The 25,763-nt window shown below is 34.8% G+C and overlaps 2 protein-coding genes across 3 annotated transcripts; both read left to right on the top strand.

The window, feature by feature from the left end:
* Positions 1-1,055: 1,055 nt before the first annotated feature.
* On the top strand, positions 1,056-6,297 carry haus4 (HAUS augmin-like complex, subunit 4). Its single transcript, XM_051894719.1, has 9 exons — positions 1,056-1,213; positions 1,312-1,387; positions 1,502-1,641; positions 2,701-2,829; positions 3,116-3,256; positions 4,466-4,562; positions 5,321-5,705; positions 5,781-5,849; positions 5,960-6,297. The coding sequence occupies exons 2-7, from the start codon at positions 1,312-1,314 to the stop codon at positions 5,494-5,496; spliced, it is 759 nt and encodes a 252-aa protein (XP_051750679.1). The 5' UTR covers positions 1,056-1,213; the 3' UTR covers positions 5,497-5,705; positions 5,781-5,849; positions 5,960-6,297.
* A 2,688-nt stretch (positions 6,298-8,985) lies between these two features.
* On the top strand, positions 8,986-17,349 carry ddrgk1 (DDRGK domain containing 1). Of its 2 annotated transcripts, none has more exons than XM_051894551.1 (9): positions 8,986-9,192; positions 10,663-10,809; positions 12,411-12,547; positions 12,658-12,759; positions 14,084-14,206; positions 15,171-15,209; positions 15,487-15,543; positions 15,635-15,683; positions 15,991-17,349. In XM_051894551.1, the coding sequence occupies exons 1-9, from the start codon at positions 9,105-9,107 to the stop codon at positions 16,149-16,151; spliced, it is 903 nt and encodes a 300-aa protein (XP_051750511.1). In that variant the 5' UTR covers positions 8,986-9,104; the 3' UTR covers positions 16,152-17,349. The 2 variants fall into 2 exon arrangements, with proteins under 2 accessions (XP_051750511.1, XP_051750510.1); XM_051894550.1 differs by having other exon boundaries at positions 8,994-9,192; positions 10,660-10,809.
* The last annotated feature ends 8,414 nt before the right edge of the window (positions 17,350-25,763 follow it).

Here is a 25,763-nt window from a genome sequence, read left to right as displayed (position 1 = left end):
TCAGTTTCGCAAAGAAATGCATTTCTTATGAACTGTTTTAGATCAAAAGGGTTTTAAGAACGCAAATTCTGTCAAGTGCGTCCAAACGTTTCACTACACTGCAAAATAAATGATGTTCTTTATCAGTGTTTCTGTCTTGTTTTCCAGCACAAATATCTAAAAATCCTTAAATCAAGATACATTTACTGAAAAAGCAAGATATTAAGTCTTGTTTACTAAAAAAATGCATCAAAATTAAGTGATTTTGTGCTTGAAACAATTTCTGACTCCATTTATTGAGCACAAACTCACTTAATTTTGATGATTTTTTTTTCCCCCCAGAAAATATCTTTAGTCATTTTTCTTCTCCAGTAAATGTATCTATATTTGTGCTGGAAAACAAGACAGAAACTCTGAGGAATAAAATAATTTTTGTACAGAATACATTTTAATATTCATGTTGGTGATGTTTCTACCTGCTCTTTAAGATGAAATAGATTTTACTGCAATTTAGAGACGATTGCGAATTTGTGGATATCAATTCTGTTCAGCAATAATTTATAGCTTTAAAAAAAACAAAGACAAGATAACAAAAATATCATTTTTTTTGTCCCTTCGGGTCTGCAGCAGTGCTTTTGATGAGGAAATGAGTATAAACTTCAGATGAATCAGATGTACATAAGTTTGTATTTTTTGTCTATTGTAAATAAAACAGTTGAAAGAAGCTGATTGCCTATGAAAGCTCATTTCTGCCACAAGGAAAAATATGCTTTTGTAAATCATAATTATGACATGAAAAGTCAAAATTCTTTAAAGTTGTGTGGCATTTAAAGATGTAATTTATATATATATATATGTTTTTTTGTTTTAGTTTTTGAAGAGGTTTAGTAAAAGTTGAAAACGTACACTACTGGACTATATATTATTTCAGTGGTTCTGCTCTTGATACTTAATATTTAAGTTACTTATGCTTTCGTAATATTATTAGCCTAATATATAATTTACTTTCGTAATATTAAATAAGAGAATAAGAGCTCACGCTCATTGGCTTAACCTAAGAGTTCAAACGACGTCATTATAGGCAGTGAACCAATCAGCACGCTAACAGTCACGCATGCGCAGTGGATCACTCGGATGTCCTGGCGGTAAAAACGAAGAGAAAATGTCAACAAACTAACTAACAGTGTGACAGAAGTTGAGAGCTTTTTTGTTATTTTGAACGAGAAACATCCAGGTAAGGACGACAATTTTAAGACTTATGAAGTTGTAAATATCTTACCTCAAATATCAATAACATTTATAACCTTTAATGCCGTGTTATTGTTATTACAGATGTCAGTGATGTCTGAGAGAGCAGATTGTGTGTTTGTCTCATCTCTGGGCAAAGGAGACAATTTACATCAACAAGGTTTGAACTTTTTTAAATCTTTGTCTCGACATTTTTTTTTAAAGGAATTTCCGCATGCTTTTGCATAAAGATTCTTACATTGATATCAATGAGTCTCTCTCTCTGCACCTTTAGTGTTATCAGCATTCCCTTTGTGTCAGATGACAGAGGAGGATCTGATCCAGAACCCTCAGTTCTGTAAGCTTCTGGCGACTCTGTCCCAGCATGTGGACCGAACCGGACTCACACAGCACCTGAGGAGGGACCTGGAGAAGGTCAGACCCCAGAAACTGCCGACACGCTTTATAACTGGCCATGAGATGTTCGTGATGTGCTTCAATAAGCTTTATTGGCGAAGTAAATGACAGAGAACGACGCGTCCCTGTAGCTCAAACAGTAGAACGTGACGCCAGCAACGCCATGGTCATGGGTTCGATTCCCATGGAATGGGAATGGAACTTATGTATAACTTACTTTGGATAAAAGAATCTGCTATAAATGTAGCATGTCTACTAACTGGTTTTGCATTAAAAAATTATATTTATAAGAGAAAGTGCATGTTTTAGAGACTAGTCTTCATTCTTTTAGATTTAATCACAGTTCAGCTACAAATAATCTATTTAGTCACTCAATTAATATAATACCACCCCTCTGAGTATTGTATATTTGATAATGTTTTTAGATACCAACAGAGTACCAACACATTTTGCCTATATTTTAAATCTATTCTGCAGTTTTTCCCCACAATCAGTAAAGAAAAAGTGTGTTGATTCACTCTATTAAAGTATTTAGACTTAGTATTTAAAGTATTTAAACTATTAAAGTAGTTAGACGGATAAAATAGTTATATAAAAGTAATATAAATAAAAAATCAATGTTATTCTGCAGATTTTTCCTCCCAATCAGAGCAGAAAATGAGTGTCGAATCGCTTTATTAAAGTATTTAGATTCCATCTGGAAAAAGGAACTGTTGATAAAATTGTTATATAAAAGTAAAATAAATAAAAAATCAAATATAAAAGATTCAATTCTGCAGATTTTCCCCCTCAATCAGTGCAGAAAAAGTGTGGATTCCATCTAGATAGAAGAATTGACTGCAGATAAAATAGTTATATAAAATTTAAAAAATATTAAGTATTAATAAAATATAAAAGATGCTACTTTGCAGATTTTTCCCCAAAATCAGTGCAGAAAATGTAAATAAAATAATTATATAAAAGTAAACTAAACTAAAATATAAAAGATGCTATTCTGCAGATAGATTTTTCCTCACAAAAGTGTGTGTGTTCCACCTGGAGGAAGGATGTGTGTGATGAAGCTGTGTCTGTCCTCAGGCCGAGCGTGAGCTGCACTCTCAGAGACTGTCTTGGCTGCGTGTGGAGAGCGTTCACCGGGTTCTGCGAGAGATCGTCCAAGAGAATCGCTTCAGTAATATCTCCAGCGCTCGGACAGCGGAGGACAAGGTACTGAGCTCAACTGCTTTTGTGTTTCTGAATCAGTATAAACTCTTATTTCAACACAAACATGAGTAGCAGAAGACTAAAGGTAATACTTGTATCTTATGACATCATCTGTTAGGACATCTTATTCTCTAAAACAGTAAACAAATCATGCAGTCTAGCATTAAATGTACTTAATGTTTTTTATGTCTTCTACATATGCACAAACAGACACATTGTACACTAAAGGAAAACATTAAAAGCATCTTCTAACTGAGTTTAATAATGTTTGGGCTGTTTTCTCGTGCAGTTCTTCTGCACACTGGAGCAGTGTTTGACGGTGGGTCAGTGTGTGAGACAGATGGAGATGAGCACTGACACCAGTGAACATCACAGCGGCGTTCTGGGACTGACAGCAGACAGAGTCAAGAGACAGATGCCTCCTGAACAGGTACGGCATCGTTCCTCATCGGTGTCTGTGCATTGATAGAAACAGCCAGCTCTGATTCAGCAAATCATCAGGAACATGTGACACTTTACAATAAGGTTTCATTTGTTATCATGGTAACACATGTTCACTATGAAAGGATTAGTTCACTTCAGAATCAAAATTTCCAGATAATTTACTCACCCCCATGTCATCCAAGATGTTCATGTCTTTCTTTCTTCAGTGGAAAAGAAATGAAGGTTTTTAAGGAAAACATTCCAGGATTTTTCTCCATATAGTGGACTTCACTGGGGTTCAACGGGTTGAAGGTCCAAATGTCAGTTTCAGTGCAGCTTCAAAGAGCTCTACATGATCCCAGACGAGGAATAAGAGTCTTATCTAGAGAAACCATCGGTATAGCCACGAGATTTAAACATTAAACATAAACATGAGACTAGTCACTGATCTCATCTGTGTAAAGTTATATGCAATATAACATCTGCTGTAATGATGAAAAACTAGTAAATGCTGTAGGGTTGCTATTGTAATCTCGGGTTTTGCCGTTTTTTTTGTTTTTTTTTGTTTTTTTTGTGGGGAAAAAAAGGAACATGTCCAATCTATTTTTTGTGGTAATTAACATTTTGGCACAAGTGCTTGTCAGTACAGCTTGTATTGAACCCAGAACTTTACCTTAATGCATCGCTGATGCAGTAAAGGATATTTAAAGGTGCACTATGTAACTTTTTTTTGTTCAATATTGTCAAAATTTAAATCGTGAGTCATCAATCCTTCTTCCAAAATGTGTCTTACCCTGATTCACTATGGTAAGCCTATTATAAGTGTTTATATTTTAGATTGTTTTCGGGGGAAATTGCGTATGTCACTTGTCTGTGTGTGTCTCGTCATATCCGTAAATAGAGAAAAGTTTCTCCGGCTGCTTTGACAAGTGTCTGGTGTGGGAGTCGCAACGAGTGAGAAAGGTTGACATGGAGCCGCTAAATCTCCAGTCTCCGAAGAATCACCCATTTTAAACAAACGACGAACAGAGGAGAGTCTGCTGGAGAAAAGAGAACGAGACAGAGATCGTAATAAAACATGAATCAACATTAGCTCAGGCATTAGGAGATGGTGAAAACTGAGGGAATTGAAATGTTGTAAAAGCGACACAGAGATGTGTACTTTATTACTATCTAGTTACCTTTTAAAGCTTTTCTTTCATATTTCTACCTTCAGGACATTATGCAAATGAAGCAGAGGTTACCATCAGAACTCCTGCAACACCTGAAGAGGAAGGCCGCCAATATCCTGACATACTATCAGCCTGAGTGGGGTAAACTCATCTTTATAGTTGAATGATGAACTGTATTTAATTGTTTTTTTTTCAATGATGAGATGTTTTGTTAGTACAAATGTTCTGTTATTGGATGTACCAACAGTCATAAGAGTCTCCATAGACTCTCTGCATCTGAGTCACCGAAGACACTGTGGTTGAATTTCATTCATGAAGGAAATGTGCTGAAGAAAGTGTTATACACTGGCGCAAATCATTTGTACGCCGGACTGCTTCTCAAACGAGGGTCAATTCAACGCTGGATTTGCACAAAAGATTAACATGACGGCACATGCTAGTGGATGAGTTGAATCAACTCCACAGCAACTACATAAATTTATCCACTAACCATTCAGAAACGTCTAAAAGTTGTAACTTCTTCCTGAGTCTCTCCATCAGTGTCGACTCCGGTTTGAACAATGTAAGGCTGAAAACTTTCGTCATTTTGGCTGCGTGAGATTCTCCAGCTTTGTTGTTGTTGAGCGACCGAAGCGCGAGCTGTTTAAGCCCTGCCCTCTTCTGGAAAGAGGTCGGGAGCAGCAGCTCATTTGCATTTAAAGGGACACACACAAAAACGGCATGTTTTTGCTCACACCCAAATAGGGGCAAATTTGACAAGCTATAATAAATGATCTGTGGGGTATTTTGAGCTGAAACTTCAGACACATTCTGGGGACACCAGAGACTTATATTACACCTTGTGAAGAGGGCATAATAGGTCTCCTTTAAGAGGAAAATATATTGCTTCTTTTTTTTAGAGAATGAAAGCGAAGGTCTCAGGAGTGTGAAGCTTTCCAAACTTCCTGAGCTGCTAGACCGTGAACAAAAGAAAGCAAAGAGCCTAACTGAGAGAAACAGAGAGAACGCCACGTTACTGCAGAGACAAACTCACGCAGTACCTGTCTGTGAGTCCAGAGACACTTTCTTCAGATGATCGTGAAATGATATCTGACCTTATTAAATTGTTTATACAAGATTATCATGGTTACATTAAAAGAGTTTGCTTTGACAGGAGCTGCTGAAGTGTATGAACATCCTTCAGTGTCTCGTCCTGGATCTCAGGCTGAAGGCTCAGAAAAATCTAGACAGGAAGAAGATCGAGTACTTTGAGGCCAAATGTGAGATTGGTTTGCAGAAGATAAGGTGCGATCATTGTGACTTTGGCTTGTGCTCTTAAATGTAGTTTACATGTTCAAAACAATGAGTTTGTTCCTGCAGAGCCGAGATGCTTGAAGTTCAACTGGACACCTACACAAGAGACAAGATAGCGGCTCATAAGAAAATAACGTGAGTAGGGTTGTGTCGGTAGTCTGAACCTGTAGCTGTTTTATTGACGGTATAAACATTTACATTAGATAGGATTCATTCTGGTAACATACATCTGTTATTGTTTTCAGGGAGAAGCTCAACGCCGAGCTGAAGACCTCAGAGATGGACAAACAGGCGGTGGAGTCCAAACTGGCGTCCTTTGAGATCTACGGCAAGGATTTCGAGGCTCTTGCAGAGGAATATTCAAGACTACGACAGGAAATCGCCACTAAATCATGGGCGCTGAAGGAGTTCTCCACATGAATGGAGGAAATGATATCATGCTGTTGTTTTACTGTAGTGAATATTGTTGAATTAATTTGTTATTGTTGACCATTTAATATTGTTAATTTACTAATTAACCAATCACATTCAACAAGTACAGGTTTGTCAGCTTTTGTGTTGATAAATAAAAAGTCAAATTAGATTTTTTTTTTTTTGTTCTGATGTTATTTTGTTTTACTGATAGAATAATCTTCATTTTTAGATATGTAGTTTTAATTTTGAGCTATTAAATTACAGTTTAGGATGTTACAATAGACGTCGATGCCTAAACAACACACGTTTCTATTGTAATATCAGAATTTTCTGAAATATTAATTCCAATACATTTTTAGAAGAATTTAAAGAGCATTAAAAATAATGTAAATACCTTTTTTTTTGTCGGTCCGGATTTTGTAGGTTTGTTTTTTACGTCACTGTCATATATTTCTTGTTAGCACGTAGTGCTGAAACACTATCATAATTGTAAGGATTTTTATTATTTTTCTTCCGCCATAAAACAAATCGTGCAGACCAAACCGTAAGTGCTGGAGACTTGAAACTTGGCCAGATGATAGGTCTCAATTTGGGGAGGGGCTGACAGAGTATGACCCCAATCGGCCAATAGGTGGCGCTACAGCAATCAAAAGTTCAAAATCGCTCATAACTCATAGACTGTTTGTTGTAGACTCAAGTGTCCAGTCCTTGGCTCGAGATGGACAAAATGTATATCTCTGATTTTATTTCTGTCGGAGAAAATTTTCTGCCATTTTGAATTTTGTCCAAAACCTACTTTTGCGAACTAGTGCTAGGCTTTTTGCCCGATCAAAACCAAACCAGTGCAGAAATGTTCTCTGGAGTCTGAATATCAAAAATTATCAAAAAAAAGTTGAAATTTCGATTCACGGTCGCTAAGAGGCGCCAAAACGTACGATGTGGGCGGAGCCACTTTTACTAAAATGGCTTTTACTAAAACTCGAGAACGAAATGAGATATTTGCACCAAACTCGGTACACACGTGTAGGGTCACGATAAGAAAAACTGCGTCGATTGAACACTAGGTGGAGCTATAACATGAAAAAACATAAAAACAGTTGTAACTATGCAACCGTTAGTCTGATCGACTTGAAATTGGGCATGCAGTGTCTTGGTCCGAGGGGGCATGATGGTCTATGAGGACATTGGCGTATCTCAAAAAACATGGCCGCCATCGGCCAATGAAGATTGAGCACCTATTAGACAAGGTTAACGGAGGCCGATCGGAACAAAACTCGGTGGACATGTTCGACTCATGGTCCTAGAGGTCTGTAAGAATTTTGAAAGAAATTGGCCACTAGTTGGCGCTAACGAGTTTTTACGCCTCTGTAATCATGTGGTGTTTCACACATCCACAAAATATGCATATCATTTGATAGATCTCCTCATTCTGAACAACTTTACCTCAAGAACCAATGCTGTCAATCAAATCGTTCATTAATTATTCGTGAATATGTAAAAAACCTACTTTTGTGAACTAGTCCTAGGTTTTTTGCCTGATCTGAACAAAACCAGTGCAGGACAGTACTCTGGACTCTCTAGATCAATAATTATCAAAAAAAAAAAGTTGAACTTTACCCATTGGGTCGCTATAACAGGGTCATTTAGAAAATGGGCGTGGCAAGATATACTCAAAAGCCTATAAATAGTAAACGAAAACTCAGAACTTCATGAAATTAAGTGAGAACATGCAGCATATGACTCTAAAGAAGCATGCCAACTTTTATGGTGATCGGACCATAGGTGGCGCTATAACTGTTAAAAAACTTTAAAAAACATAAATTTAAATGGTTGTGGCTGAAAATGTGTATAACTTTGTGTGTGGTCGACTTATTTTCATGGGAGTCACGTCCTTAGACTCCTGAAACCTTGACGAATCCAACGATACCAGACTTGCCAGGTTTTGGTTTATGGTTTGTGCAACGTTGTGATTTAGCGCTTAAAAAACCTTTGCGAATATCTTTGAAACCGTTAGTCCGATTGAGACGAAACCAGCGTAGGAAACACAGAACCTAAGTTGATTAACTAAATATGAAAGCCCAAATGTCAAAATTTTGATAGGAAGTGGCAAAAAAATCCAATCAAAGTCGCTCATGGGTCATTTTTTATGCTCTCTCTCATATATATAAGTGTCTATAACTTCAAAACGAAATGAGATCTTTTCAGCAAAATTAACACGCATATGTATGGACACACTCTGAGGACACCCAAAAAAAGTGGTGGAGATCGTGCAATAGGTGGCGCTATAACTGTCAAAAAACCTTTAAAAACCATATTGCTTGTATTGGCTGTAAATGGTCTTTTCCATCTATGATCTAAGTGTTTACATAAAGTGTTTGCTAAATAAAATATAATACCTTTTTATGTGCTTAAAGGCCCTAAATGCTTGAACCCCGGGAAATGCTGCTTGCAGCTTTAATATTATTATTATTTTTAGTGTAGTTTAATAAATCATTTTTAAATTGAAAAATAAATTGACACATTTTAAGCCATGTTTTAACATGGTGTTCAATAAAACCATAAAATAGTACATTTTTAAATGTACATTCAATGTATTTAAAAAACAATACAAAAAAAAAAAGTATTTTATTATTTATATATTACGTTAATAAAAATTCCTATAAAGGAATTTTTATATAAATAATTTGTAGTGTATATATATGTTAAATGAATTAAGATAATTGGAGAATGGATTAATGGGTTCATTTAATTATATATTAATATTATATAATTAGTATATTGTACGATAAATACAAGTACATCATTTGTGCGATTTATGTTTATTACATTATTCTTAAATTCCGCCACACCTGTAGGGGTCGCGCTGTTCACGGAAGTGACGCGCGATTAAGACAGCAACGTCAACTTCCTGAAGCTGTGCAGAGCTGTTTTGAAGTAGTTAGCAGTGTTAATTTTATTTATTTATTAAAGATTGAAATGGATGTGGTTCTGTATATTGTGGCTGCGACTATTCTGCTCGTGCTGATAGTGTTTGCTGTGAAAGTTCGCGGACGGACTGAGGAAGGTGAGTGAAAATATGGAAATAAAATCAGTCAGTAATGCGACAGAGAGCAGCTGTCAGATGACACTGATGCTTGATTAATAACTAAACGTAATTAGTGTGGATCAAACCTGCTCGAAACACTCATTAAACTCATTTTGATCTTCATGCAAGTCATTGGATTTAAAGAGATAGTTCACCCTAAAATGTAAATTCTGTCGTTCATTTATTCACCCTCAAGTTGTTCCAAACCTGTATGAGTTTCTTTCTTCTGCTGAACACAAAAGAAGATATTTTGAAGAATGTCTGTAACCAAACAGTTTTGGACCCCATTGACTTCCATAGTATTTTTTTAAGTCAATGATGTTCCACAGCTGGTCTGTGAAGAATATGACCAGTTCATATACATAGTTAAAATACTTAAGATAAAATTACTTCTTACCTAAATCAATCTTTTTGATGCCAGAGACCCCAAAATGTGTGAGGAAACCCATTCTAAGATGTAAAGAAACACATTTTTTTATGTTTACAGACTTATTGATATTGTGTGAGAAAAACATGACAATAAAACTGCAAAATAAAATGATTTAGTTTTATATTGTTCCTGTCTTGAAGCCAAAGCAAATTATTAAGATATTATTTTAAAAAATGTAATTAATCTTTTTACACTTTTAAAGAAATGTTACTTTTTTTAACATTAAGTGCTTTCAGAATAAATATAATTTTAGAGCCGTTTTACTTTTAGTTTTAACTTTAGTTAAAACATTTTTTTCCCTCAATTTCCATGAACCCCCTAGAAATGTACAAATAAATAAATAATAAAAAATATTAAAATAAACAAGTAGATAAATTGTTGAAATACATTTAAAAAAGATTAAAATTAGTAAGTAAATAGATTATATTAAAATAAATAATAAAAAAATTTAAATAAATAAGTAAATAGGTTATATTAACAAAATAATAAGAATAAAATAAATAAGTAAATAAGTTTTATATTAAAATAAAAATAGCAAAATAAATAGATTATATAAAATAAAAAAGATTAAAATAAGTAAATTATAGTAAAATACAAATATTAAAAAATATACTAAAATAAATAATAAAAATATTAAAATAAGTAAATAAATTATAGTAAAATAAATACATGCATACATAATTATCTTGAAATAATTGCATAGATAATTAGATTAAAAAATAATAAAGAAAGAATAATACATGAGGAGAAAAATACTTAATGTAACTTACTAGAAACTTATTATAACTAAATGTATTTTCCAAGTAATATTTTAAATTTAGTATAGTATGTAGTATACCAATTTTGTGTCTTTATACACATAAATATGTAGCTGTGTTTTAAATGTTAGGATGGGGGTCCTCAGGAGAATGATAATAAAAATCTCCTGTAATCTCCTCCTGGTCTGAATCACATGAACTGAATAAACTGTGGGTCAGAGCCAATCATAGATCACAGCTCTTGTGCTTTTATTCTAGTAGCTGACCGTGAAGACCGTCAGAATGTGGCGGCTCGAGTCGCAGCACGTCCGCAGGCGGCAGAGGAGCGTCCGGCAGGAATGCCCCGTCGCCGTAGAAACCTCCACAGCCGAGTGAGCGCCCAGCGGGCACAGCGGGCATCAGACAACGGTACTCATTCACCACAGTTAAAACACAGCCGAGAGTCTGAGCATGATGGGAGTGAGCGTGTTTGAAACAACAAACCTGCAAAGGAAGGTGTCACATGTGTTGCAAAGTTCATTTCTGGTTAATTTATTGAGGGCGAGACAACATTGTTTTTTTTGTACACTTTTGCTTCAATGACACTCCTTCCTTCAGACTAGTGGAAAGAAAACATCCAAAATACACATTTAAGCATTTAATTCATTTAAGTTTATTTCATTTGCAAAAAGATTAAAATAAATAAGTAATAAAAAGATTAAAATAAGTAAATAAATTATATTAGAATAAATATTAGAAAATATATTAAAATAAGTAAATAAATTATATTAAAATACATACATACATACATACAATTATATTGAAATAATTACATAAATAATTTGATTAAAATGAATAAATAAATAATAAATAATAAAGAAAGAATAATACATCTAACAGTACAGCACTGTAGTGAGGAGAAAAAAACTTAACGTAACTTAATAGATATTATAACTAGCTATAAATATATAAATAATTAATAGGATTAAAATAAATAAATAATAAAAATATTAAAATAAATATTCAAAAGATTAAAATAAGTAAAATATATTTTTTAAAATAAACATACTTACGTACAATAATAATTTGATTAAAACGTAATTAATAAAGAATAATACTAAATATAAAAATAAAGAATAATACTTCTAACAGAACAGCACTATATTGAGGAGAAAAAATAGATATTTAATAGAACTTAATAGATATTAATTATAACTAACTATAGATATATAAATCATAAAAAGGATTAAAATGAATTAGTCAAATATAAAAATAAGTAAATAAATTATATTGAAATAAATAATAAAAATATTAAAATAAATATTAAAAATATTAAAATAAATAAGTAAATATATGATATTAAAATAAATACATAAATAATTTGATTGAAATAAATAAATAATGAAGAAAGAATAATACATCTAACAGTACAGCACTGTAGTTGAAAAAACTTAATGTAACTTAATAGATATTAATTGTAACTATATATATATATATATATATATATATATAATAAAAATGATTAAAATGAATAAGTAAGTTTTATTCCTATCTTTATTCTGAAGGTTTGTTCATATATATATATAACTTGCATGATTTTTTTTATTCCATTTTACCATTTTATACATGTTATTTTTGAAAGGCACTATATAAATAGAACATTTATTATTATTGTGAAAATTTATTTTATGGTGACTCGACTTTTCTTGATTTATGAAGTGATGAAATCCAAAATCTCCTCAGTAAAAACCTTTAACTCTAATATGTCAACAAGAATCAAACAAGAATTTTATTCCTGGCTTTATCCAATGTCCAGTGAAATTTATGCAAACTAGTGCATATTTAATTGCACTCATCTGCATATTTGAACATAACCTTTCATAATCCTATAATACAAAACAATTACCTGAATGTACGAGGATTAATCAACAGGTGGAAGTATGGTGATACTGTTAGTTCAGCTGTAGAGTTTTTCCTTCAGTTATATCACAGAACAGATTTGTCACTAAACTCTGTCTTGTTCTCTTCAGAGGACAGTCCTGTGGAAGCTGATGAGGATCAGGAAGACAGGCAGCCATCTGAAGAACGACCTCAAGCCGCCGGGAAAGTCGGAGCAAAGAAACAGAAGAAGCTGGAAGAGAAACAAGCACGGAAAGCTCAGAGAGAGGTTACGAACGCCGCTGATACATGTCACATTTCACCCGCACCAGACCTCTGGATATTAATGTGTGTGTGTGTGTGTGTGTGTGTGTGTGTGTGTGTGTGTGTGTGTTTTAGGCCGAGCTGGAAGAGCGAGAGGAGAGGAAGAAGATGCAGGAGCTCAGAGATCAAGAGAGACAGAAAGAGGAGGAGAAAGAGAGACTGCAAGAGCAAAAACAGGTCATTTTTACTAATAACATTTTCTGTTTGGCTAATGAGTGTCGGAAGCAGGACTTTTATTTTGACAGCGATGAGAATCGAGCGTCTGAACAGATGCGCCAATTCTCTGTCTTCATTAGTTTAATCTCTTTGTCTAATAATTGAAATTAAACTATATAATACTGTGTTCATATACTGTCGGCATTCGGTATGAAACAGAAGTTGCGCTAGCCATTCTCTGTTGTGACATATATCTGCTTCTCAAACAAGAACAAATGTAGGGCGGGGCTTGATTTTGTCCATGGGGAATTGATTGGATGGTTGTGGTTTGCTATTGGTGGATCTCATGTGAGTGACAGGTTGCCCCGCCCTCATCATCAGAGAAGAGAAGAAATGGAGGGGAAGTTATTCTAAATAAAAAAATAAAAATAAAATAAACAAATAATAAAATAAATAAGTAAATAAAGCATTTCCATGTTTCCAAACGTGGAAAAGTTTGGCGTATGAAAAAATGGCGTAAAAATGTACAAAAAAAATTAAAATATTAAAAAATATTAAAATAAATAAATAATAAAAAGATTAAATAAAGCATTTCCATGTTTTCAAATGTGGAAAAGTTTAGAGAAAAATTGTGTAGAAATTTACAAATAAATAAAAAATATTAAAACAAAAGAATTAAAATAAGTAAATAAATTATTTACAATAATAATTTGATAGTAATAAATAAATAATTTACAGACTTATTTTTATCAAGTTCAAATTATTCAGTAAAATTTCACAATAAGGTTCCATTTGTTAACTTTATTCAACTACATTAGTTAAAATGAACTGACAATGAAAAACATTTTTAAGCATTTATTAATTTTAGTTAATATCAGATTTAACATTTACTAAAACATAATTAAAATCAAAAGTTGTATCTGTTAATATTATTATTTTAATGACCTGAGCTGACATGAACTAACAATGAACTGATGTATTTTTTTTTTTAACTAACATTAGCAAAGATTAATAAATATTGTAACAAATCTAATTCTCATTGCTAGTTAGTGTTAGTAATGCATTGATTACTAATTATTTTAGTAAACATTATGTACAATAAATATAAATTCCATTGCAGAAATTATGCATATGTCATTTACTATCTTTAAATTAACCTTATAATGGCTTTATTTCGGCCATCGCCGCCCTAATCTCTAAGATAATGGCATTGGGAAATCAAAAAAATCCAAATCGGTCACAGTTGCTTCCGTGTTAAACTCCTGAGAAACACAGAATCATGGTCAACTTTCCTGCTTAAATAACAGTAAACGTTTCTAAACCCGTGCACTCGTCTCTTCCTCAGGAGGAGGAGTTACGGCGTGCCAAGGAGGAGCAGGAGAGGAGAGAGGAGGAGGAGTACCAGCGGCTGAAGGAGTCGTTCGTGATCGAGGATCAGGGAGAGGCAGACGAGCTCGACGAACAAGAGGTGCGTCTCAAAACATCTGCTTTCCTGCAGGAAATTACATTAAAGTTATTTTGTGACGGGAGCAGCACCTGCAGAGTTTACTTATAATATTAATAAAAAAAAAAAATTGTACAAAAAATCAAATATATATATGTGGAAAAACGATTATTTTCAAGCCTCATTCTGTCTGAATTTATTCGTTTTAATAGTTGAGATGTATAACTATTGGTCACTGTCTTGCACTGGAGGCGGGAATATGCAAATGCGTTTGCCCGTGTGACATCAAATCCTGCAATATCCAAATGAGCTGTTTTTGGAGCTTAATTAAATAAATGCTTAGTTTATAATGAGGAGGACATTTTAAGCTATGGGACTTGCAGGATGTTTTAATGGTACTAAGACCTCTAATATGTCGAGGAAAATTTGATTTCTCGTCATGTTTTTTTCCATTGTTTCTTCATGCACTGCTCAGTCAAATTTGCTTCCATAACACGTCTTCTTTCAGACTAGTGGAAAGAAAACATCAAAAATACACATTTAAGTGTTTATTTTATTGCACTTTATTTGCGTCTGTCGATTTCAATCTCAATCCACATCTGTAAAGTCAGAAATCTCCACTTCAGCAGCTTTACACACACCAAACTTTAGTTTTATTCATATCTATATTCTGAAGGTTTGTTCATATATCATTCACCTGATTTATACAACATTTTACTCCTAAAAACATGGTGAAAATGTATTTTTTCATGTCTGTTGACAGTATTTCTGATGTATGCAGTGATCCAAAAACTTTAACTCTAAAATGTCAACAAAATCAGACAATATTTATGAATCTGACTAATGTTCTAATTTGCATATTTATTTTCATATTTAATGTCTCATTTGCATATTTAAACATAATATTTCAGAAATCTTGTAATACAAAACAGTTGTCTGAATGTGAAGGAAAATCCATTGGATTTTAAAGTTATTTTGTGTTTTTCAGTCCCGCAACCTGCTGCAAGAGTTCATCCAGTACATCAAGGTAATATGAAAGATATTTTATTATAATTGTTTTGTTTTTTTTTTGGAACATGATGCACTTAAAGCAAAAAAACAGTCAAACTAATATTATAAACAGATAGTTCAGACATTCTGATTAAATTAATCAGTTCATAGATGTTGTAAAATAGTAAAATAGGCACAGAAATGTGATGAACATCTTCTTCATGTAGCCAATAATCCTAAGTTTTTCCTTGTGACTTGTTTTTAATGTGTCGTTTATTGTATTTTCATTTATGGCACTTCTGTCTCCTACTCAGAAATCCAAAGTGGTTTTGCTGGAGGACTTGGCGTCCCATTTTGGCATGCGCACACAGGTCAGTGTTCATCGCAGACCTCTACAGTTTTGACTTCTGAACACATTTGAGCTCTTTTAGATGATTTTTAAAATGTGTTTCTTCATGTCAGGATGCTATTGCCAGACTGCAGGACCTGATCGCAGATGGTTCCCTTACAGGTGTGTGACTACATTCTGATGCAAAACACACACTTTACACCATTACAGCAATTCCTCAACCTCAAACGCTAGTCTTTTCTTCTCTATTGTGTCGTATATCTGAGTGAAATGCTTTTGGAACAAGAACAAATGTAGGACGGGGCTTGATTTTGTCTGTGGGGAATTGATTGATTGGTTGTGGTTTGCTATTGGTGGATCTCATTTGAGTGACAGGTTGCCCCGCCCTCATCATCAGAGAAGAGAAGGAGGGGAAGATATTCTGATTCAAGATGAACTCTTCTCAGAATATTGTCGTGTGTTTCTCTAGGAGTGATCGATGACCGAGGGAAGTTTATCTTCATCACGCCGGAGGAGCTGAATGCTGTGGCTCAGTTCATCAAGCAGAGAGGAAGAGTGTCCATCTCTGAACTCGCTCAAGCCAGTAACACCCTCATAAACCTCACGCCCGAGATCCAGAGCAGCACATAAACTTCAGTCTTCATCATCAACCTAAAGTGTTTTTCTTCTCATTACGAGGACTTGTAAATAAAGTGGGATGCATCATGTAATTTATGGAAGCTTCCGCCATGAAATAAAAAAATAAAAAAAGGAAACTGCAAGAATTCTGACTTTATTTCTCAGAATTCGAGTTTATGCCTTGCACTTTTGACTTTTTTTCTCATAATTCCGGGATTATTTAGCCGTTCAGACTTTTTCCTCAAAATTCCAAGTTTATATTTCACATTTCTGACTTTTTCCCTGAAATTCCAAGATTATATCTTGTAATTCGGATCTTTTTCTCTGAATTCCAAGTTTATTGCTTGCATTTTTGACTTTTTTTCTCAGAATTCCACGATTACATCTCACAATTCTGAATTTTCCCCCAGAATTCCAAATTTATATCTCACATTTCTGACTTTATTTCCCAGAATTCCAAATTTATATCTCACATTTCTGACTTTTTTCTCCAAATTCCACGATTATATCTCACAATTCTGACTTCTTTCAGAATTTCTCCAAATTCCGAATTTCTTGACTTTACCTCTAAATTCTGAGGTTATATCTTGTTCAATTCTGACTTTTTTCTCACAATTCCTAGTTTACATCTCGCAATTATGTCTGCAAGTCTGAATTATGAATTATAAACTCAGAATTGTGAGAAATAAAGTCAGAATGTTTGGTAATAAACTCGGAATTGCAAGGAAAAAAATTCTGAATTGCGAGATAAAAAGTCACTTTTTTATTCCGTGGCAGAAAGAAGCTTCCATATAGACCCATCGTACCGGACTCAGAACTGCAGTGATATTTCCCTGATTTCACCACACAGGCATCATTTACAGTGCCTTTAAATGAAATGGCTGGAGGCAGGTGACGTGTACTACAGAAGAATCATTTTCAGTGGCTGAGAAGATGATTTTATTTCATTAAACACACATTTCAAACAGGGTTCTCACAATCGTGAAAAACTGAAAACATGAGGGAATTTTAAATCTGATCACTGGGGTTTTGTTTTTCATAGTATATTTTTCTAGTAAGGCTCAAGTCTACAATATTTCATTGCATACAATGATTTTTGTCAGCATAACGTCTATTAAATGATTTGTAAAACCTGTCATGGATTGGTCAGGAACTGTGAACCCTGTTTTGTTGACTGTCCTGACAAATAAAAAGGCAAAAAGCACAAAAACTACATTTGGTTTTATTATAATGACAATTTAAACAGGTATGTAAAAGGTTTTATTGTTTATTTTTCTATAAACTAGCTGGATTTTGCTCTATTCTTTTGATTGTATCCAGCGTAATCGTATGAGAAGTAGAAAGCATGTATATGAGAGGACTGCTTTATTCCTGGCAGGAATTATAATTGTTTGCTGGTTGTTTGGCTTGTGACACTAATTTCCCTGAAGCGCAGCTTTTCTATTTACTCTTTTTTTTATTGGTTTTAAATAATTAAAAATACAGCCAGCGGGTACATTAGGATAAACAGAAAAAAAAAAAAAAAAAAAATTCAAAAGAAATCTGAGTCACAGATGTCAGTCATGTTGTACTGCAAGTTCATGTAATGTGTGGCGTGTGTGCGTCGAGCCTCTAGAGGGCGCTGTGTGAGCAGAACTGAGCCGCGCATGCGCAGTGTTCTTCATGGACATTGATGTTCGCTCGTTCCGTGTTTTAAACCGCCGCGATGAACCTTTATGTGCTGGATATTTAAATAACGCGAGCAGCGTTTAAAATGTAGACAGTTTGTTCATCTTTATTCTGCTCCAGGATGAGAGGTGCAGAACATCGACGCGAATGTTTTAATGTGTTTCAAAATATAGCGCTTATAATGTCACGAGCGACTCTTCTACTGTCAACGTGAGAAACATCGTTTAATTCAGTGACATCACGCGGAACTCTGTCAGTATTATTATTTAAAGATCGTCTTTGTTTTAGTTTTGTTATTCCCGAATGGTTTGTGATGCTTAATATCATTTTGAAGGAGATATTTGAGTAACAGTGGAGACCGGGGCTAGTTGTCACGTGACCTGTACCTCAGGGCAGCTTGTCACATGTTGTGATTGTAAACAATTTATTAATTACATTCTCTGTTGGCCAAAACAGTGGGTATAATATATATATATATACACACACACACAGACTCTTTAAGGTTTGTGTGTACAGAAAAAATAACTATAAAAAATATTCACCGGAGTAAATAGTGTGACAACTAGCCCCGGTCTCTCCTGCATGAGTGTGTTTGTGTCACAGTAAATATCGCTGATGTTTCATTGTTCTTTCTCCAAAGTTACTCTGTTTATGAGGAACCATAAAAGCTCAAAGTGTGCAAAAACATTTGAAGTCCGTGTATAAAGGTGAGATGTGCATTTCTCCCTTTGAATTGTTTCTACACAGGATGTGTTGCTTTTAAATCCATATTTTAATTGCATGTGTTCCTCAGATCAGCATGACCCTGGCGTTTACCCCTGCGGCCGTGTGCCAGTGCTTCACTCTGGTGTCGCTGTGCACGTCTATTGCCGACCCCAACTGGATCCAGGTCCAAAACTGTTCTGATCCGAACAACAAACTCATCTACGGTGTGGCCTTCACCATGCACGCCTATCAGAACCGCACAGACACAGGTTTGCATTATTTTAAAGAGGCCATATTATGCCCTTTCTCAAAGTCTTGATGTTGTTTTCTGGCTGTACTAGAACAGGTTTTCATGCTTGTTTTCCTCATATTCTCCATTGTTGCAGCTCCTCTCTTCCCAGTCTGTCAGTAACGCTCTGTTTAGTTCCTGTCTCTATGAAGCTCCTCCTTCTGAAAAGCACAGTGTGCTCTGATTGGTTGGCTGGAGCAGTGTGTTGTGATTGGTGTTTGGGAAATGTCCCGCCCTTTACCATAACCGCCAGTTACCAACTAACTCAACCAGGCCCCGCCCCTTTATTCTGCGTATGAATTATTTAAATGAGGAATATTGTGAAGAACACTCAAGACTAAAATGGAGGCGTTTCAGGGAGTTCAGAAACACTGACTCCCGCTGATTATGAAAAAAATCATTATGATGATTAACTGTATGAAGCAGCTGTTTTGTTTGGTTTTGGACGGTGTGCAGGTCCGTTGGGCGGTTTGCACGGATGGGGAATGTGGCTGCTGTACTCGCTGGTCGCTCTCTGCTACAGCGCCGTCCTGTTGTCCAGCCTCTCTTTCCTGCTGGATTTCCTGGGAGCAGCTGCCACTCACTCGAAGCTGGTGACATCACTGCACGTCTTGACAGGTGCGTTAAATTAAACCCCGAACTCCCGAGCAAACCGTTGTTTTTACAAACACTGGTTAATTTTAATCTATTTTGCTTCTACAACATGCCTTCTGGGGAACTATAGTGATAATTGTTAGTTAGTTAATTAGTGATATCTATTGCCTTAAAGGACTAGTTCACTTCAGAATGAAAATTTCCTGATAATTTACTCACCCCCATGTCATCCAAGATGTTCATGTCTTTCTTTCTTCAGTCGGAAAGAAATGAAGGTTTTTGAGGAAAACATTCCAGGATTTTTCTCCATATAGTGGGGTTCAACGGGTTGAAGGTCCAAATGTCAGTTTCAGTGCAGCTTCAAAGAGCTCTACATGATCCCAGACGAGGAATAAGAGTCTTATCTAGAGAAACCATCGGTCATTTTCTAAAAACGTTTTAACCACAAATGCTCATCTTGCACTGCTCTGTGATGCGCCACGCATTACGTAATCACGTTGGAAAGGTCACGCGTAGGTCGGAAGTACTGCGGCAGGGCGAAAAACTCCATCTCATTTTCTCCTCCAATTTCAAAATCGTTCGACATCGTTGTTTTACCTTTTTTTGTAAAGGGTGTTTGACTTAGTCTTTGTAAACACTGGATCGGTACTTCCACCTACGTCACGCATGACCTTTCCAACATTATTACATAATGCGTGGAGCATCACAGAGCAGTGCAAGACGAGCATTTGTGGTTAAAAAGTATATAATGTTTATTTTTTTAGAAAATGGCCGATGGTTTCTCTAGATAAGACTCTTATTCCTCGTCTGGGATCGTGTTGAAGCTGCATTAAAACTGACATTTGGACCTTCAACCTGTTGAACCCCAGTGAAGTCCACTATATGGAGAAAAATCCTGGAATGTTTTCCTCAAAAACCTTCATTTCTTTTCAGCTGAAGAAAGAAAGACATGAACATCTTGGATGACATGGAGGTGAGTGAATTATCATGAAATTTTCATTATGAAGTGAACTAATCCTTTAAATCAGGGATTCCCAAACCTTTTTGTCAGCTTTTCTCACATTTCTCCGCAGCGGTCAGCTGTGTGGCGGTGCTGGCAGTGTGTGCGGCCTGTATGTGTGTGATCGAACACAACCTGCAGCGAGGGAAACACCGCGCTGAAAGCAGCCCGGTACTTTGCCTGTTCCCAGGAGAAAGCTTTTTGATCGAGATATTGGGCCTGATCTTCTCTTTCACGGCATGCGGTTTCGCCTTCAAGGGTCGGCCAGAACCCATTAGGTCATGTGACTATCTGAGTGTGGATGGAGAGGACAGTGATACGGAGCCTTTGATTGGTGGAGCTGAGAGGGAGGAGTAAAGACGACAGAGGTTCACTTGATTTATGCACTTTATTTCTTATGACAGGAAACAAGTGGAGCACATGGAGACCGGACAAAATTCAGAATTTAGGAAATTCAGTTCATGAGTGTGAATTTGAATTGAATTGGTCACACAGGATGTAGAATTGGAATTATTTGTTTACTGAGTCACAGTTCAAAGAATTCCAAAACGGTCACAAAAGTAAATAATTGAGATAGTATTATAGTTTTTATTCATATTTTGAATTTGTTTTTATTTTTATATTTTTTCTGTTTTCATCTTAATTATTTTTGTTGTCATTTTTTTTTTTTACGATTTTTTTTTTTAAATGTCTGATTTTTATTTCAGTTTTAGTTATTTCAGTACATCAAGTTTAACTAAATGAAAACGAGAACTGTTGCTGAAATAAAATACGTTTTTTTTATTTTATTTTAATTTGGTAAAATAAATTGTTTATTTTATTTTAAGCAACAATTTTTTTTTTTTTTTTTTACGGTTTTAGTTTCAGTTTACTATAATAACTCTGAAACATTTTTCGATAAAACATAATTAATTTGGACTAAATTATATTTGTTTGCTTCTACGTAGAGCACATTTTTCTGATTTAAATTGGCATTGCTCTCTAATATTGTTAAAGCAATTAGCAAACCTTTGTCATACAGCACCAAAATTTTTTTTTAAATTTCATATTCTGGTAAATGAAGTCGTCTACCATAATAATTCATAAAATCAAATTTAATTTGGTTAAACTTAACAAGATTCACATTAGCAGTGAATGCCATTCAGACATTTTTATGTGACTTTTTAAGTTTTATATGAATTAAATACATATTTCTTGAGCATTTCAGATATTAGTCGCATCATCTAATGTTTCTTAAAAATAACCTAAATTTTGTGTGATGTAAACATGTTTATGGGTAATTCATAGTGAAAAATGAAATGTCTTAATGAATTTATTTGAATTTCATTCCATTTTAATTTTACTTTTATGATTTGATTTTTATTTTTGCACAGTTTAAAAATAAATAACAAGAGAATACAGTGTATATACAGTACAGGAAGAGAGGCTTGTTTATTCCACCTGAACAATATTAAATTAAATTTACAATTCTGTATCCTGTTTGCTACTTCAATTCAAATTCATTTTAGTATTCAATATTCGATGTCGCCGCAGGAACCAAAGAGAAGAGCACAACTACTATTATTACCACTAATATGCTGCTGCCTTCAAGTCCTGCCGGAAAGATCCTACTTGCGAGTTCAGAAATCATGTTCATAATATGTGATTTTGGTCACTGCTGCATAAATTGACATACATCAGTCCTGTGGCAGATCTAGGCAGGTGGAGCTGGGGAGGTGGAGCGGTTCAGAAGAAGTAGATTACAGCAAATACTGAACCAGACTGTTGAGCAAGCAATCTCATTGGTTGCAGGATCTGCAGAGGCCAGTCAGATTGTACCATGCGGTAATGATGTGTCTGCATGTAAAGTACCGATCAGCCTGCGCCCTCTAGAGTTTCATGACTGAACTACATATTTCTCTCTCTTTTGCACTTACAAACACGGGAGGCATTTTGTAACATGAATGCAGTATAATGAAGAGCAAAGGCTGTGTGTCATTAATGCTGCCAGAATTATGGGAAATGTAGTTTTTCTGTAAGTATGATGATTCCGACATGACTTGAAGGCAGCATGAGATCCTTCATGCAGTAAAACTCAACTGCAACTCGTTTTCTGTGCAGGTGTTTTCTACTTTCGGACCAAATACAGAAACCACTAAAGTCACACTTGACTTGTTTCAGGGGTTTGAGAGCGGTTCACAATTAAATGTGAACGCTCCAAATGAACTCGGACCATCTCAGTGGCCTTTATCCTTTATAATCATATTTAATAGTCAACTTATTCATAAATAAATAGAATTAATATAAAACTAGTTAACCAGGTTCTAAACAACAACAGTGTGAACAGAAAGTTGACTGAGACCCGATCAGCATTCAGATCAGAGTCCACTTTCTGTTTCTGTTTGGATCTTGTAAAAACGAGTCAAGTGTGAAAACTAAGATATTCAGGGCTGTTTTTCATCTTTTGACGATCAGTGGCATGATTTTTTTTAGATAAACTAGTAATTAATCAAACACCAATCCTCAGTGTGCCTTCAGCTTCCTGGAAGAACTTTTATTTTGTAATGTGACATTTCTAAAGAGATATTTTAGAGCTGTTAAAGGGATACTTACACCAAAAAATGAAAATCATCCCATCATTTACGCACTGATACAGAAAGTCCCATAGTAGAATTATTATATATACATATATTAAAATTATTTATATTTAAATTTATATGATACTGTATGATAAGACCATATATGTGAACAATATATGTCTCATTTGTATATACAAGTTTATTCACAGAACAGATATATGAAAACATGCAGTATGATTTTCTATAGGTTTATATTGTATATGAAATACCCATTGTAAAATTAGTATATGTACATATATTACATTTGCGTATGGGCACTCTCAAGTTGTTCTGAACCTGTATGAACTTCTTTGTTCTGTTGAACATAAAAGAAGATATTTTGAAGAATGTTGGTAGCCAAAAAGTTGTTGGTCCCCATTGACTTCCATAGTATGAAAAACAAAACAAAGTACTATGGAAGTCAATGGGGACCAACAACTGTTTGGTTACCGACATTCTTTAAAATATCTTCTTCTGTGTTCAACAGAAGAAAGAAACTCATACAGGTTCAGAACAACGTGAAGATGAGTAAATGATAGGTTTTTTTTATTTTTGGGTGAACTGTCCCTTTAAATCACCAGCTCCTCTATGAAACATCAACATTTGTGTTTTCTAGCTAACATTGATCTTGATGGGGTTTTTCTCATACTGTATTTGTATTTCCCTTTTTTAAACAGAATAATATTGTACCATTTTTCTCCATTTGTCATTTGATATTTTATTAGATTTTACTGGAATTATGATGTCTTTCCTTTGAAGGAATCGTTCAACACAAAATGAAAATTCATTTACTCGCCCTCATGTTGTACAAACCTTTCTTCATTCTCATCGTTATAAGCAAATGACTTAAATGTGATACAAAAGATTATATAAGTTCACAATATAATGCACAGATCATATAGAGATCGAGAGCATGAGAGTGAGTAAATTTAATTAATGTGCATTTTAAATGAATCTCACTTTCATTTTGTCCTTATGAGTATAATACAAACACTGTGATTTTAAAAAGTATAAACACACACCGTGTCTAAAGAGGAAATATAACATTTTTGTTCACGTCTAGTGAAGCCATTGCATTTAATAATCTCCAATACAAAAAAAAATGGTCATATCTTCTTGATTTCTTGTCCAAAGTTGAGCTTCAAACGTCTCAATGATCTGCATCTCTCTAAACAAACCTGAATGAGTGATAACAGTGGAATCATGGGAAGTCTGTGCCTTAATTTCTCAGTTCTCGCTCTAATTAGACTCGCTCTCCGTCAGCGCTGCATCGCCACCCGCCGTCACATGACACCAGCTTGTGCTCCAGTTGGATGGAGACCATCGCCATAGTAACCTTGAGAAGTTGTTGATGTCACCGATGAATTTGTGAATGGGGAGAGAGAACACAGAGGGGTTTATTATAATGTGACATGATTAGTTTTGTGTTGTCTAGTATTTCTGTGTGAGTTGTGCATGTTAAAACATGATTAACACTAAACCGGAGCTGAGCTGAACAGTATAAGTGTTCACAAATAGAAGTGATGTGGAATTGAAGGAAAATTATTAGCCTGTGGACCAATATTTGCACTGACAGGACTGTATGTATTATGAGCTGATGTATGAGCAATCTTCATCTTAGATGTTTTATGGGTTTGTTTTTAAAGCATTGCATGCATATATCATGTCCATTAGTGGAATATTCATTCTGCTTATGTCATTTATGCCTGAAAAATTGAATAAATGCAAATCTTTGAACATTTAAATGAAGATAATGCTTTGAACAATACAACCATCTCACTTTATTTCCTTTATCTTACTAATGCGCTGCAGTTGTTAACATTAGCTAACGTGAGCAATATATTTTCACAGCATTTATAAATGTTTTTTAATGTTATTTAAGATACAATTGTTCTTTGTTCATGTTAGTTCACAGTGCATTAACTAATGTTAACATATTGTAAACATTTTAATGCCACTTAACACAATATTATTATTATTTCAACTGTTTTGTCATGACTATTTAGACGAAGTCTGTTCACTCGGCGGCCATTTTGCAACGCCTCCGGGCGTCCAAGAACAAGTCTTAACTATTTAAATGAGGGAATTCCTGAAAAATTAAAAAAAAAAAATGCTTGACGAACTCACAATTAAATGATATATTTAAAATCAACAACAAAATCTGACACAAACTGTCCCAGAAATGTTGTTTCTTATGCTCAAATAGCCTTAAAAAAGCTTATTTTTCAGGCTAGACCAGCCAATGCGCATGTGCAGTCAGGTTTCTTCTAACGACTGCTGCAGTGACGCAATGACTTTATCAATCAGCGATTGGCTCTTTTATATAGAAGGCGGGACGTATTCCGCCATATTGCGCGTTGCAGTTTCTCCCATTCATAACTAATAGAGGGTATGCATAGACGTCACTTTCCCTGCCGGAACGCTCCCTCAGCTGGACTGAGTGGCAAAAGAACCTGCTGCATGACTGGATTTAATAGGGGAAACTGCGAAAACGCGAGTAAAACAAACGATTACACTAAAGATTGGGCTCGACAGTGTTCCTTATGACATGTGAAAGAAACCTAATCCATGGATATTGACATGCAGCCAGGAATCGTGTTTCCTGACATTTATATGTGCCTGATTTCGACGCCAGGGAAATACATAAAGCAAATCTGACTGTGAACGCTTTATATAAATACAATATAGATAGGTCTAAATCACTTATATCAACGTTATATATTTCGTAATATCGTCCAGCCCTTGTGTAGTTTTTGTAGGTTTATTTAAAA

The sequence above is a fragment of the Ctenopharyngodon idella genome, chromosome 5 (genome assembly GCF_019924925.1).
Source record: "Ctenopharyngodon idella isolate HZGC_01 chromosome 5, HZGC01, whole genome shotgun sequence".
Lineage (NCBI taxonomy): Eukaryota > Metazoa > Chordata > Actinopteri > Cypriniformes > Xenocyprididae > Ctenopharyngodon > Ctenopharyngodon idella.
This window is presented reverse-complemented; position numbering and strand designations above follow the sequence as displayed.

Excerpts from the sequence above, each read along its gene's own strand:
- haus4 (XM_051894719.1), top strand. The coding sequence starts at position 1,312 with ATGTCAGTGATGTCTGAGAGAGCAGATTGTGTGTTTGTCTCATCTCTG. Across the intron at positions 1,388-1,501 it reads AGACAATTTACATCAACAAG|TGTTATCAGCATTCCCTTTG; the intron begins GTTTGAACTTTT and ends CTGCACCTTTAG. Across the intron at positions 4,563-5,320 it reads ATACTATCAGCCTGAGTGGG|AGAATGAAAGCGAAGGTCTC; the intron begins GTAAACTCATCT and ends TCTTTTTTTTAG.
- ddrgk1 (XM_051894550.1), top strand. The coding sequence starts at position 9,105 with ATGGATGTGGTTCTGTATATTGTGGCTGCGACTATTCTGCTCGTGCTG. Across the intron at positions 10,810-12,410 it reads ACAGCGGGCATCAGACAACG|AGGACAGTCCTGTGGAAGCT; the intron begins GTACTCATTCAC and ends TGTTCTCTTCAG. Across the intron at positions 15,684-15,990 it reads CGCAGATGGTTCCCTTACAG|GAGTGATCGATGACCGAGGG; the intron begins GTGTGTGACTAC and ends GTGTTTCTCTAG.